A 16,070-nucleotide genomic window follows, 5' to 3' on the forward strand; every position below is an offset into this window, starting at 1 on the left:
ACAGCATCCTTGATTACAGCAACTCTAGGTTTGAATCTGTTCTTCAGTTCCTTGAGCTTAAGAAATGCTGAGCGAGTTCGGCCCTTTTGATTTTCTGGCTAGCACGCATTATTCTGAGTGAACTGAGGGGCTGAAGAACAAGGACTGTCTAAGACCATTATGCAAAGCAGAGGCAAACTGGTAAGATGTGCACGGACCCAAAGCAGGAGGAGAGGAAGGGGGCCTAGGGTCCAGGAGGGGAGTCAGGGGGTCGCAGAGTTTCATGAGTGGTAGGAGGGGGTGAAAATAAACCCCAAACAATATACATGGATGAAACACAATATAAATAAATTATTGTATGCAAACCAGATTTGGTTGTGTTTTTTTTTAAAGCAGCCTTTCTGGATCTCCACCTTCCCATTTGTGTCAGAGCTACTACAAACTGGTCTTAGGGCCCCTGTCTCGGGGGAGAGATGACACAGATGGTCTGATGTCACCCAGGGGATCCCAGCTGGCCCATGTGTTGCCCTGCGCCACGTGACCTGTGACCAGCATCAACCAGGTAGAGGACACACCAGCCCGGCCCTCACTCCACTTGTTGCTCAAAGCAAGGGGTGGCAGACACAGCCCAGAGGTCAGGCTGCCACCAGGTCAGAGCTGAAAGGGCCCAAGAGCAGCAGACCGGATCTTCATGTGGAAAATGAGGCCACTCAGCACCTCTCTTGGCGGACAGTGGGCAGATGGGGAGTCGCATGGCAAGGTCAGGAACGGGGAGTGCCACAAGCGAGGACGGCTGTCTCTGAGGCTGACACTTCTCAGCCCATCCTGTGAGAGCCAAGTGTGGCTGCGGCGGACACCTACCCTGAGAGGCACAGTACTCAGGAGCGCACGGGGCCAGGTTCTGCAGCGCCTTCGCCGACAGCTCTCGAATGACCCTGCAGGAGGGGAACAGGGGGTTGGTCCCTTCATTTGATGGTTCTAATTTCAGTTAATTCATAAAAAGAAGACAAAAACCAGTACTCATTAAGGCCATCAACTGGCCATTTAGGCAGAAAAACAGCAAATAAATGACTAATCTTTCCCAATGACCTGCTTTCCCTGTTACTCTACAATCACCTCTAAAAGACAAGTGACAAATCCAATCTCAGTGAATTGTGAAAAAGCAGACACAGAACCCTGATGTGCAGAGCCTTGAGCTGGGCTGCTACCAAGGCAGAGATTCTCCGCAGCCCAGGCCTCCTGGGAAGATGGCTTGCCTCACTGTGAAGATCACAGCCTCAGACCCCAACAGTAGGTCGTCACAAGTCAGAACCAACAAGAGAAGACTTGCTAACACTTGCTCAGCAAGACCAAGGTCAGAGAGAGGCCTGCCTGAGGGCATGGCAGGAAGTGGCTGCCAGGTCAGCACACTGGATTCTGAGGTGCTCCTGACTTTGAATCTGTTACTTCTCTATATTGAATTCTATGTGGTCACTGCAATCAGTCACCGAGCTCAGCAGAGTATTAGAGAGGGTCATGAAATGAGGGTCATTTCCACAGAAATACTTAAGCCTGAGTGTTCATAGTGGCTTTTTTCATTACAGTCTCATATTAGAAACAATACAAATTTAGAAATAAATTTTTAAAAAATATAAAACCAAACAAAATATTAATACACTGGTGGTCTAGTGTTAAGAAGCTGCACTACAATTCCAAAGGCACATGGTTCAAATCCACCAGCTGCTCCAGGAGAGAAATGGACAATCTCTTCCCGTGTGATTAACTGCCTCTGAAAACCCACTGAGGTGTTCAACACAACATAGCATGTTGCTGTTAGTGATGTGTACTGTCAAGTCGGAACCAACCCACAGCTGACGCTTCAGCATCATAGCATGAAGACGCCTAAAACGCACGCCAAGTGAAGGAGGCCAGCCACAAGCAGCCATGTGTCATGTGATACAGCTCTTGGTGGCACAGTGGTGAAACGGTTATGTAAACTGTGAACCCACCAGCCATTCCAGGAGGAGCAGAGCCATTTGCTTCTGTAAAGGCTGCACCCTTTGACGTTCACCAAGACAATTCTTCCCTGTTCTACAGGGCCACTAGGAGTCAAAACCAACTGGGTAACAGGAAGATGGCCTTTCTGCTTATGTCCATGCATCCATAAAGGTCCTAAATGCCTTTACTTATACATACAGAATTGGTTAAGTTTCACACTATGTAAGTGATGCTCCAGAGATCGAGAACCCTGAAATGACTTGACCCAATACTGGCTTCCTGTGACCCTGCGCGTCCACTGACACAGGCCAGGTCAGTGACTTAGTCTTGAAAGGCTAGCGGGTTAAGACTTGAGGTTGGCCGCCCACATGACCGCCTTGCTGTTAGGTGTCATGTACGCCTCATAGTGACCGTGTAAAAAACTGAGAATCTGAGCCTCATCCTCTCCTGTGCCATCGTCTCCATCTCTTATAGACTGGAGGTCATTTTCAGTCACTTTGTCGATCCATTTCATTGAGGGTCTTCCTTTCTTATGCTGACTCTCTACCTCCACAAAGAAACTCCTTCCTCTCAGAGAACTTATCCTCACAGAGAAGGCCCTCCCCCATATGGAGAAGGCTCTGCTTAAAGAGAAGGTTCCCCTCACAGGGAAGTCCCCCCAATGAGATGACACTCCTCACAAAGAAAGCCAACCCTCACAGAGAGGTTATGTCCCCACAGACAAGACCCCCGTTTCCCAGAAGAGACCGCTTCTCCCAGAGAAGACCCATTAGGAAGAAGGCCCTGTGTAGATTCCACACCAAGAGAGATACCAAAAGAGCTGCTCGCAGATGGGAGAATCAATAGTTCTAAAGTCATGGTCATTACAGAAGCTGACAAGAGGGCCTAGAGGATCAGGAAGCACTTTCTAGAGGACCTGGGAGCCTGGACCTGTTCCTAAGAAGACCACCTGCATCTAGGCCAGCCTATTGTACCACATGCAGCAACACCAAGTTTTACGTAAAGTACTACTAGACCTTCTGGAGGTGGGGGCATAGCATTCCAATGTTCTGGATAAACTTCTAGCCTTTTCTTTGGAGACACCTTTAAGTGCCTGTGAAATGCATGCTGGGAGATCTGTCCCATTCACACCAACACTGCTGCACCCACATAGACACATTCACCTCTGCTGGACCAAGGTCTCTAGAGAGAAAGCTAAGGACAGAGGGTTATCCAGGACATCAGATGTGGAGACAGGGATTCACATTATTCACAGAAGTTAGCTGAATTTATTAGGGGCTCTATGCTGCCAACCAAAAGGAAAGCAGTTCAAACCCATAGCTACTCCTCAGGTGAAAGATGGAAAGCCTCCTCTCATGAGATTTAGAGCCTCTGAAAACCCACTGGAGGGTCAATTATGAGTCAGTTCTAACGCAATGGCAATGTATGAGTGAGTGATTAACACCTCACTTCTATCCAGGCAATCACGACCCACAGCAACCCTCCACTACGTTTCTGAGGCTGTAAATTTCTGGTTCTCCTCCTGCCACGGAGCAGCTAGTCTATCAGAACTGCAGACCTTTGAGAAGATGAACGCAAAGCTTACAAACTCCTAGTTATTTCTGCTTTTGGGAAAAAAATAAGAATTCTTATCTGACAGGTAAGCTAATATCCATGCTAATTAGAGGAGCACAAGAAGACCACACCTACCTGTCCCAGTGAGTGATCTTCATGGTAACCAGATGGTCAATCATGGGTTGGGTGTACTCAGGGAAGCCAGCGATGAACACACTGAAAAAGGAACCAAATGTCTGGTCACTAGGGACACACATATGTGGAGCAAAGAACCTCCTGAAATAGACATGGCAGTACTGTAGACAGAACTTCATTTAAAAAAGAGAGAGGATAATCCTAACGGCCGACAGAGATACCACAGACCAGAGCTCCAGGAAGAGACTCCAGGAAGACCTGGAGTCAAAGGACACGAGAAGTGACAATCTTCACCTCTGAGGGCACTTGAGAGATACCACACCACAGACCAACCTGCCCACAGACCACACCTGCAAGGCCACCCCTTTCCTCTCTTCACCTGTGACATATGCAGTTGGAACTGCGGTCACATCCTGCAGGGTCTCATGACACAGATCAAACTAAACTCGCTCAGAAGCTCAGGTCTGACCCTTTCTCAGTGACCATGGTGTATGAAGCAGCGGTGTGTCCTGACATGATACCACTGTAACCTCAAGAAGCCAGCGAGTGAGCAGGTCAACACACAGGTGGAGCTAAGAATCCTCAAGCTTGCTCTCCAATGCAGGCTGGATCGAGCAAACAGAGCACTAAAAGCAATTCTAGGACAGCATTTCACATACACAGGATGTCAGAGGAAGAACAACCGTATGAAGTAGAGACATGACTACTATTTTATAAAGAAGAAAAAGGAAACAACTCAAACTGAAATGATAGAAATTAAAAATCTCCTACTGAACACCCTGTGGGAATGAGTTACGGGTCTCAGCTAGGCCAATCAGCACAGCATATCCACAGAAACAATTTCCTCACTACACTGAGTACAGCAACTGGGACGAAGCTTTGTGTGTAGCTGTCTAAAGTGTAGCACTTGGTCTCTCCCCATCTAGAGCACAGATACATGGAGACAGTCTGAAATGCATGGAGACAACTAGTCCACAGCTCTAACAGACCTCCCGGACTGCACCTTCCACAACCTTGAGATGAGAACTGCCTGCCAACCAGTGCTGACCACTCTGAATACTACTACAAGAGAGGATTCAGGATAGACCAGGAGAGAACTGCAGAATAAAACTCAAAATGACAACAATGACCAGTCTCGTTGTCTGACAGAGACTGGAGGACGCCCCCGACTACGGCCCAGAGGTGCCCTATGAGCCTAGAACTGAATTTACCCTTGAGTCAAACACCACACAGATTTATAAGGTTAACAGTGGTACCTGGGAGGCACTAAGCCCTTAGAGCAAACGACCACTCAAGATGACAAAGGCAGAGCTCACTCAGAAGGTAGGAGGGAAAGAACAAAGGACAAAGGGATACCAGAACACAGAAACACTGGCCAGAGTGATGACATAATATGCTGACTGTTTAGAAAAACAACTCTGCTGTTTGAGATTGAGTTACAGATAAAATCATAGATAAGAGGTTAGGCCCCTGGACGACACAGCAATAAAACGATCCAAAATGCAAAAAAAGAGAAAAAGCAGCAAAAACAGAGTAGCCATGAGCTTTGGGACAACTTCTGCTGACCTAAGACATGTGAGACTGGGCTGGTGGGAGAGGAAGGGACAGCACGAATAAAGATTATCAATGTCCACAAACACCAAATGCTGCTGAGGCTGTGGAGAGACTGGAACCTTATTCACTGCTGGCTGGAATGTAAAATGGTGCAATCACTATGGAAGGCAGTTTGGCGCTTTCACAAAAAGTTGGAAATAGAAATACCATTTGACCCCGCAATTGTACTGCTGGGAATATACCCTAAAGAAACCAGAACTGCATCCAAACAGATGTATGCAAACCCATGTTTACTGTTGTGTTATTCACAATAGCAAAGAGATGTAAACAAGCCAAATGCCCATCAACAAACAAATAGATAGAAAAACCATGGTATAGTCACACAATGGAAAATTATGCAGCACTGAGAAAAACAATGACCTTGAAAATCATCACACAACATGGGTGACCCTGGAGGACATTATGTTGCGTGAAATGTCTCATTCACAAAAAGACAAATACTGCTTAACACCCTTACGAAGCAGGGCTGACATGGGGAGTTGGGAGGAAAATAGGAAAAGAGTGGACAGATAATAAACACTATTTTGGAACAAATGAGGGAGAGAACTGTTTAAAAGAATATATTATTAAGCATTACATGTAAGAAAATGGTACAGAAGAAGAGGTACATGGCAAAGAGGACTGGAGGAGAAACAGGAAGAATATTGTGCAAAAATGAATGAGTATTTTAAAAAATAAAGTGAACGGGGGAAGGGGGAAAGGAGGGGGAGGGAGAAAAATGTGCAACAATGAACGAATGAAAATCCAACTTTTCTGTAAACTTTCAAAGGATAGATCATTAAAAAAAAAGAAAAGAGATTATCAATGTCCAAACACTTTCCCAATGTTGATGGGTTAGGTTAATGAGTCTGTCCCACCTCAGCAAATCACGGCTTTTCCAGTGAGCTCTGGATAGCCACCGAGTTAGACAGCACTGAGTTTCGGTCAATATAAAAGAGTCATGTGTAATATATTCTCGGACCACAAATTAATAAAATCACAAATGAGTAACAGAAAGAGTGGGAAAATCCACAAGTATTTGGAAAGTAATGACTTGACTTCTAAGGAAGGCATAAGTCAAAGAAGACATAAAAAGTGACGTAAGAACACATTTTCAAGTCACTGAAAAGTTACATTTCTAGACCTGAGCATCTATATGAATGGGGTAGGGAGAAGTCACCAAACCATGCCAGGAAACTGGACAAGAAAGAAAAGCAAAGTAAGCAGAAGAAAACAAGCAATAAAGACAGAAGCAGAAGTCAACAAAATAGAAAAACAAAAGATACCAATCAGTGGAATAAAAGCTGATTCTCATGCACACCCATGTTTATCGCGGCTTTGTTCAGAATAGCAAGGAGTTGGAAGCAACCTAAGTGCCCATCAACAAATGAATGGATATTCGTTTGGTAGATATTCGCTGTGGTATATTCACACAATGGAAGACTATGCTGCATTGAAAAACAAGGAACTCATGCAATATTATTCAGAATGGGTGACCCTGGAGGACATGATGCTGAGTGAAGTATCTCGGTCACAAAAGGGACAAATACTGCATGGTGCCACTGTTGTAAAACATGAGTGACCTTGGGGTTAGGGGAAGACTGAGAAAGATGGGCTCAATAACGTATACTGCATTGAAACAGATGAGGGAGAAAACTGTTTAGGAGGGATATGTGATTAAGTATTTTTGTCATGACAGGAGTCCAGAGCGAAGGCTGCATAGCAGAGTGGACCTGGGGGAGGGATTGTAAAACAATGAAAGAATTTTTCTTTTACATTTCCAAGAGGGTAGTGTACTAGGGGGAAGGGTTGGGAGGGGAGAAAAATGCAACAATGAATGAATGGAAATCCAAAGTCTCTGTAAATTTTCACTTAAATTAATAATAAATTTTTTTTAAAAAGCTGATTCTCTGAAAATTTTTTTAAAAAAAGGTAAACTTCTAATTAGACCATGAATAAAAAAACAGTAACACTAAAATACTGATAAAAATGATGTAGAAAGAATAACACAGGAATACCAGGAGAGACAGGTCTAAGAAAGTAATAAAGGGATGCTGAGTGTGGAAACTACAGAACAATATCATTGATTTCACTTGCAAGCAAGATTCTACTGAAGATTATCCAAAAACGACTAGAACAGCACATCAGCAGAGAACTGCCAGAAGTCCAGGCTGGGTTTAGAAGGAGTCGTGGTACTAGGGATATTGTTGCTGATGTTAGATGGATCTTAGCTGAAAGCAGAGAATACCAAAAGAATGTCTATCTGTGTTTCATTGACTATGCAAAGGCATTTGACTGCGTGGATCATAACAAACTGTGGCTGACTCTGAGAAGAATGGGAATCCCAGAACATTTAATCGTGCTAATGCGAAACCTATACTTGGACCAAGAGGCAGTCGTCAGAACAGAGCAAGGTAACACTGCATGGTTCAAAATTGGGAAGGGTGTACGTCAGGGATGTGTCCTGTCTCCATACCTTTTCAACCTGTATGCAGAACAGATTATCCGAGAGGCTGGGCTCTATGAGGAGAAGCGTGGCGTTAGGATTGGTGGACGATCTATCAACAATCTGCGTTATGAAGATGACACAACCTTGCTCACTGAAACTGAGGAGGACCTCTTGCACTTACTGCAGAGGGTCAAGGACTGCAGCCTTCAATATGGACTGAGGCTCAATGTCCAGAAGACAAAAATTCTCACCACTGAACCAATCGGTAGCATCAGGATGAATGGCAAAAAGATTGAGATTGTTCACAGCTTCAGTTTGCTCGGCTCCAAGGTCAACACTCTTGGCACCAGTAGCCAGGAAATCAAAAAACATATTGCGATGGGAAAGTCTGCGGTTAGGGACCTCGCCAAAGTCCTCAAGAGCAACGGTGTCTCTCTGGAGACTAAGGTCCTCCTGATACAGGCCATGATTTTTGCAATTGCTTGTTACGCATCAGAGAGCTGGACAATGACTAGGGAAGATAGAAGGAGAATTGACGCCTTTGAGCTGTGGTGCTGGAGAAGAGTATTGAATGTACCATGGACTGCCAAGAAAACAAACAGATTCATCCTAGAGAGGGTTAAACCAGGCTGCTCCTTGGAGGCAAGGATTCTGGGGCTTCGTCTGACATACTTTGGACATGGTGTAAGGAGAGGCAGGTCCCTCTATGAGGTGGATTGATTCAGTGACTGGGGTAATCGGGATGGGTGTGTCAGAGGCAATGAGATTGGCACAGGATAGAGCACAGTTTAGGGCTGTTGTACACAGGGTCGCTATGAGTCGCAAACGACTCGACAGCACATAACAACAACATGGAGAACTTCAAGGGGTAACACTAATAAAGAAGAGGAGGAATGGCACATTCCCAGAGCAACCTCGAGCCTAGCACTTGCTTTGAGTTAGTTTACTTAGTGGATAAAAAGGAGGCGAGTCCACACAAAATACATGTGCTAACATTGACAAGCAAAAAAATGAAAGAGAGACTGGAAAAAGGGAAGAAGCCTAATGCACCTAAGTCGTCGGATGCTGAGAGCTGTGCAGGGCCGAGGACGCGGGCGGCGGCCTGGACAGTCCTGGCAAAGAGGCCAACAGTTACGGGCAGAAAAAAACAACTGTCCATGCTGGTTATGGAGACACTGTGATATCTGCAAAGTCTGCAAAGGAGTCCCAGGGGATGCAGGGCAAGATTTTCTGGCCTAACTTAAAGAAAATAAATCATTACCTCAAGTAAGTAGTATAAGGATTAACAAAGCACGTACTTTCCCAGTTCTTAAACTATTCAGTTAAGATAATTTTATGTGATTTCTACAAACTGCAATTGGGGTAACTGAATTTTTATTGTGTGACCTGGTTTCTCACTCATCTCATAAACAATGCGGAGGTAACTTCTACTTGGGAAACAAGTCAGTTCCAATCAGGGCCTCCGTGTCAGAGCTGCGGCTGATGACACTTGGAGGCCACTGCCACAAAGCAGCAAGGCTCCCAGCTATTACCCGTGAAGCAGTGAGCCCTACAGATGGCCTAAACATGATGTGTGAAGACAGCAACAACCAGACAGCTAACCCCACGCCACCATGCTGGGGCCACCTCGGCAAAGGCTGTGCCAACACCTCCTCGGCAGACACCCTCAATCAACCACCGTGACGGGCCAAGAGGGCCCACCAAGGTGTAGTGGAGTCAGGCTCTGCCTCAGTCCACCTGGGGTTTGCACACATAAGCCACACTGGTTTTCCGTGGACCTTGCAGGATGAAGGAGACAAGCGGTTTTCAACATGGAAATCAAAGGAAATACAATAATTCAGGCCAAAAGCTGAAGACTTACCTTATAGCCAGGAAACAGTTGGATCTGTTCCCAACAGCAAAATAGTCAGCAGTGGTCAGAATATCAATTCCATGAGGAAAAGTGCCCTGAGGGGAAGTGAAATGGAAAAGGTGAGCTGCCCGCTGATAAGCCCGGCCGAAGCCCCGTTTCCGGCACTGTGCACACCACGTCCCCTAAACGCAGTCGCTCCCCTTGTGGTCTTGGCCTAGAGTAAGGCAGCCCTTCTTGGGCTACAGACTTCTATAAAATAACTCAATCTCTTGAAAAAACTTCATTTTGAAACAGCTCAATCATTTCAACTTTAAAAAGTCCTCTGACCCTGAATACAACACTCCCAGAGATAAATTCATCCCCAAGATGAAAGTCACTAGCTAGGACCCCAAGATTCCTAAGTCTGCCTCCCTTGCAACTTGCCGAGAAGGGTCAGAGGGACAGCCTGGTCCAGTGACTAGACAAAACCCACACTTCAGATGGCAAATGCCAAGACAAGACACGCACCCACAACTGCACACAGCTAGCATCTAACAGCCAGCACCCCACGGGGTGAGGACAAACAGCAAAATCCTAGGCCCAGAATGGGATGGGTGCCTCCTTCTACTATCAGAACCTGAGCCTCTGTCCCCACCGACAGCTGGCAGGTCTACTGACAAAAGTAGCTGAAAACTAAAAACAAAAGAAACATTTTTAAGAAAATATAAATGACAAAATTTTAACCAAGAAGCATAAAGCCTCAGAAGTATCAACCACAAAAGAAATCTTTAAGACATGTCAGAGGACACGCAGAGAATGCCCTCATTCACCTGTGGGCGGTTTCAGTGGAGTCCACTCGTTCTCTCTTGGAAGAACTGTCTAATTCTCAGGCCCAACAGCCAGCAGAAGCGGAGCTCACAAACACAAACCCAGCCACCAATTCCCTTTCTCTTAAGTCCCGTCCTCACACTATGGGAAAACCATACTCAAATTTTTGTCAACACAGCCCAGCCAGTCCTCTGTAAGACCAGCAAGGGGCTTCCACAAACTCCTTAGCCATCTCCAGGTCCATGATGGGAATAAAAAAACCATGGGCACCCCTTTGCCAAGGATGGGGCCTCCTTCCAGACTACCTCAACAACATGTGAACATGTTCTGACCCCTCCAGAAAAGAGACAAGGATGTCACCCTGAGTCCCTCCCGCACTCCCCCAGAAGAGTTTCAAGATGGGATTTTCATCCTGCTTTCTCTCAAGATGGGAAGGAGACTCAGGATGTTGAAAGTGGTTAACGCCCTTGAATGCAAACTCGAAGTTTAGAATGAGACGGGTCTGCGAGCTCCAGACATGGCACAGCCTTGGGAACCTATGGGACCTACTTCTGCTCATGATGACGTTTCCACGAGCCAGCACCCACCGAGCAGGGACAGGCTTTACAATGATGATCATAAACATCAACTGGCCAAAAGGGCTGAAACCACTGCCCACTCACATCCACGTCCCGTCTGTGTGTCCAGGCCCCCTCACAACCATGTCCTGGGTGCCCAGGCCCCCTCACATCCACGTCCCCCACCTCGGTGCCCAAGTCCCCTCACATCCACATCCTGTGTGCCCGGGCCCCCTCACATCCACGTCCCCCACCTCGGTGCCCAAGTCCCCTCACATCCACATCCTGTGTGCCCGGGCCCCCTCACGTCCACGTCCCCCACCTTAGTACCCAGGCCCCCTCATGCCTATATCTCTGGGGAACCCATCGCCCATGGTCTGCAGTGCAGAAGCTCCAGAGTCCTGCAAGAAGGAACTACAAAGAGAAGCGCCTGGGTCGAGCATGCCCTGTCTCTAGGGTAAACTCTTTCCCACGCTGGACAAGCAACTTCCTACGGTGCAGCTTTCAAGGTTCTTCTCCACCTGCAAGAAGCTTCAGGAATGAAGACTTTAAAGTAGCCTTACCTGTCTTCCCACATTCTCCTGGAAAGCAGCCTAGGAACAGAAGAACAAACAAACAAAGCAAGGTGAGCCGGGTTTGCTTTCTGCTAAACATCAGAAGATAAACGAGAACACACAGCACAGCGTAAATGACCCGTGGCTTTGCTTTTTACACAGAAGCCTTTATTGTTAGTTGGACAGCCCCAGGGTGCTGAGTCCTAACGCTCTCAGAGACTGGTGTGTGGCCTGGTGACCGTCCCCACATGTAGGCTGCAGGCAGGCAGGTTCTCAGCACTAAGCCTAGCACAAACCCAGGACTCTAGCACCCAGACCCTTTTCCTGGTGGCTGTGTGGGGAATGCTGCATGGGAGTGCCCGCACTGTCCCCCAAAGGCTGTGTGCCCACAGTGGCCATGACAAGTCTCAGCAGGCACTGTCCTGCCAGAGGCCGTGACGAGTGCTTGGTGGGTGTTGCCCCAGGCTGCACACAGAGAAAGGGGTGCACAGGGCACTGGGTGACACAGAGCTCAGGCCCCGGGCTCCCTTCCAAGCTGGCAGGTTTCCCTGTAATGCAGCAGTGCCCTATGCAGATGTGACCACAGGTCAGGAGAGCTGGCAGAGACGAGGGTTTGCACCAACCACAACTCCCACTTCTGTTTATCACTCACTGATCTCCCAGTCCAGTCCCCTAAGAGCAGCATGTCCACGGTGGGAGAACCAGCCAAAATTACCGTCACATAAGCTGTGTTCTCAGCACTACACAGGCCAGAGCAGGTGTGGGATCAAAGGTCAAAGGTGGGAATCAGGAGGCAGGGCTGCAGAGGCCACAGTCAGCAAGAGCGGGCTCAGACCCAGAGGACTCAGAGCCCTGTGGGCCGAAGTCAGTGGGCAAAGCTGGGGCTCTGACCATGGCAGCAGCTTCCTGAGGACAGGCTGAGGAGGGTTCCATAGCCTCCAGTCAGCCTCTACCACGGGGTCACAGGGAGCAGACAGGAAGATAAACAAACAGCAAATGAAGAACTCATTGGCAGTAAGAGAGACGCAAATCAAAACCATCTCAACCCAGAAGGAGTGAGTGATAAATGTTGGAGAGCACGTGGAGAGACAGAATTCATACATTGCTGGTGGGACTGTAAAATGGTACAAGCATTCTGGAAGGCAGTCTTGCATTTCCTCAAAAAGCTGAACATAGAAATTCCATACGATCCAGCTATTCCACTGCTTGGAATACACCCTGAGACCATGAGAATTGAGACATAAATGGAGACTTGAACGCCAATGTTCATAGCAGTGTTATTCACCATTGCAAGAACATGGAAACAGCCCAAATGTCCAACCACAATGAAATGAATTGAGAAATTATCATACATTCACACGATGGAATACTGTGTAGCATGTAACAGCAATGATTCTGAAAATTACTACCTAACTTAAGAGGGACTTGAGAGCATTATGCTAAGTGAACTAATTCAGTCCCATAAGGACAAATACTGTATAAGGCTATTATTACATAAATACGTAACTAGTAAAATGAGTATGAGGATCGAAGGGGGGAGGGAGGAGTAGAAGGGTGAGGCTGGCTGGGTTCATAGGATCACACAATCTGATGGGTGGAAGGAGGGGTGGGTAAAGGAAATGGGAAAGATCTGATGTGAAAAACAAGTACGCAAACTTTGTAAGTAAGCCACCATAAAAGAAAAATTTTATTTAAAAGGAGAGTATGGCACTAGGACCCCACAGCCTATGCCAGCCCCATAATGCATCTAGCATACGTCCCTGTGGCTAACAGCCTGACAGATCGTGCAGGAATCCAGACTACTGGCTGTCTCGGGGTGGGACGTGGTGTGTCAGGGACAACCCGTGGAGCAGGAGGGGAGGGAATTACTCTTTCCACTAAGACGTTGAAGGAATACAAGTTCAGCCAAGCAACAGCAGCACATGGATGAGGTGCCCTGTAAATCACACACTGTCTGAGGACTGATCTGAAACGGCAGAAAAACACAGTATTCCATGAAAAAGCTCAAGCCCTAAATCAAACACATCACACTGGAAAAGAAGAAACAATAAGGCTGACTGCATAGCTGCAGCAGCGTCAACAGTGCCGGGCAGACGGGAAGGCACGTAGAGACCAAGGGACAGGTCTGAGCGCCAGAGACAGAGCCCAGGGCACCCAAGTGCCCTCTGGCAAAGGTGCCCCTGTAAGCAGTGAGAGAAGACGTGCGTGCCTACTTACCTGAGAGGCTGCAGAGGTACATGGGGGGATGGTGCCATGTACTCAGTTTGAACCTAGAGCGACTACAGAGAACAGGGCCCAGCTCTGCTCAATTCTGCACCAACCTCACCATGGCCACTGTGTAAGCCACTGTTGTGTCCCCAAGTCAACCCATCTCCTGAGGGTCATCCTCTCCTCCTCTGACCTTTCCAAACAGGCCTGGCCCCTCCTGACCAGCCCAATGGAAAGCAGAACTGGTGCCAGTCTGAATCACACTGAGAGGCAGCAGAGCTGCCAATGGGAATGAAAATGTTCTGAGGAGGCTACACCACAGCTGGAGGAGGGAGCTGGGAACGGGGGGGAGGAAGCCACGAGAGCCCCTCCTGCCCTGGCTGCTGGACTGAAGGAGGACAGTGAAGAGCAGTCAAGCCCCTGCCCCAAAAGCCACAAAGTATTCACTGGTCACCCTCCCAAAGGCCCAGCAGGACTGAAGGGGTGCCACAGTGTGAAGCCAAGGGCAACTGTGGCAAATGTGAGGGTCTATGAAAGCTCACCACACGGGTCCTCACAGGCGTTCACACATCTGCAGAGCACCTTTGATCCCAGGGGACAGAGGAGCAAAAAAACAACTCTCAAGTGTAGCTGTCATCAGAGCATGTGCTGTGCAGGGAGTCACACTCCTACTGTGAGTACCCAACCAAGTCGTTCTGAGGGCTCCCCAGATGCTGAAGACAGAAGGGGCATACTCACAATACAAGCACATTCTCATAACCCTGAGTGGTTTCTAGGGTAGGAGTAGCCCATTCAAAGCCACAGGAGACCTCAGATGTCCATCTTCACATCACAAAGGGCCAGACAGGGGTCATGAAAACTAGCTCCAGGCAGAGAGAAGCTGAAGACTAATCCTCGCCTTCCTCTCTCCCCAGTGCACCCAGTAAAGCCAAGTATCAATTTCTGTCGTGATGGGCAAAGGCTGAGCAGGGCAGAAGGCCCTCAGGCCTAGACCCTGATGGGGAGACCCCACCCTAAATGCCACAACGTCTGCGACATGAGAGGCAGAAGGTACATAAAACACCTCTGGTGGCTCAGATGATGTGCAGAAATCCTTGACTACAGGAAATATAGATATGCCAAACAGACTACACTGAGCAAGAGACCAACACCTTACAAGACAAGAAACACAGGCCCATGTGTTGATGCACACCAGCTCAAGTGACACCTGCAGCAGGGCTGGGCATGAAAGGTGGGATTTGCCAGGAGTGAAGGCTGACCTGACACCTACACTCCATTAATGTACCACATCCACAGAGTGAAGGGCTAAAGCCACAGTGACCCCTGTACTTGCAGAAAAAGCACTGACTATAGCCAATGACAGCTCAGCGTCAAGAAAACAAAAGCCTTCATCAATGGACCAAAAGGCAGCATCATGATAGATGAGAAAAGACTATTGCCAATGACAGCTCACCATCAAGAAAACAAAATTCCTCACCAAAAGACAGACGGAGAAAAGACTGATATTGCCAAAGATTACATCTCACTTGAGTCCTCAATAAACAACTCCCATATTAAGCTAAAAGTTGGCTTTTTAAAAGTCATTATGTTAAGCCCTCTTGAGTCTCCAGTTACCTTAACTGCAGACACAGTGTCTTGCAAATTACCAACATGTGTAGGACTAGAATAAGAGAGAGAATACTTCCCACATCAAGTAGCAAGACTTTTGGCAGTAAGACTTGAGGGAGACTGGTGAGAGACACTGGCGACGGTGGTGAAGAGACTGTGGCACTAACTCTGGAGAATCTGTGGCAAGGTGTGACCTGAGGCTTCTTGCATTTGTGCTGGCCACAGATAAAGGTTCTGCTGTTCTTGGCCTTTGATGATGGAAGGAAAAGCTGTTTGCTGAACTGAAGCCAGAGCCTGGACTAAATTGAGGAATTGTGTCTTGCAACTGCTGGGCTAAAACCTGAGATTTACATTGGTTGGTATTCTTTACCTCCCCCACTCTCAGCTTATTTCCCTAATAAACCCCAGTCTCGGTACCACAATTGTGAGTCTGGGAGCCAAGGCTGAATGAATGAACCTCTTGCTGCTGCAGTGGCTCTGAAGGCACCATGGGGCTGGCCTACAAGCTCTTTATCTACTTTCTACTCTGGGGCAGCAAGGGCCTGTGTTATTCTCACTCTCCCTGGCCCTTTCAGAGAGATGCTCACAGCCCTATGGCCCCACTACCGTTTTTTCTCTTTAGACAACACCCAGAGTAACTAACAATAGTAAAAAAATTCAAAAGGCCTGTTGCACTGGGAAAAATCTGCTGTCAAGGACTTCTCAAAAGTGACAAAGAAAAACAACTATGAGATATCATCTCACTCCAGTGGAATAACAAAATTTAACAGAACAGCAAGAAACAAATGCTGGTGAGG

At 47.4% G+C, this 16,070-nt stretch overlaps 1 protein-coding gene across 1 annotated transcript in view; it reads right to left on the reverse strand.

The window, feature by feature from the left end:
• The window catches only part of TBCD (tubulin folding cofactor D), a 129,306-nt gene that overhangs the window by 28,731 nt on the left and 84,505 nt on the right, over positions 1-16,070 (reverse strand). The window contains exons 16-19 of the mRNA XM_006886302.1: positions 11,467-11,496; positions 9,549-9,634; positions 3,646-3,726; positions 841-914 (exon numbers count right to left, since the gene is read on the reverse strand). Of these exons, the coding sequence (XP_006886364.1) occupies positions 841-914; positions 3,646-3,726; positions 9,549-9,634; positions 11,467-11,496 (271 nt within the window). The remainder of the gene's footprint in view (positions 1-840; positions 915-3,645; positions 3,727-9,548; positions 9,635-11,466; positions 11,497-16,070) is intronic.

Source organism: Elephantulus edwardii, unplaced genomic scaffold (genome assembly GCF_000299155.1).
Source record: "Elephantulus edwardii isolate Elephantulus edwardi_28Jun2011 unplaced genomic scaffold, EleEdw1.0 scaffold00048, whole genome shotgun sequence".
Lineage (NCBI taxonomy): Eukaryota > Metazoa > Chordata > Mammalia > Macroscelidea > Macroscelididae > Elephantulus > Elephantulus edwardii.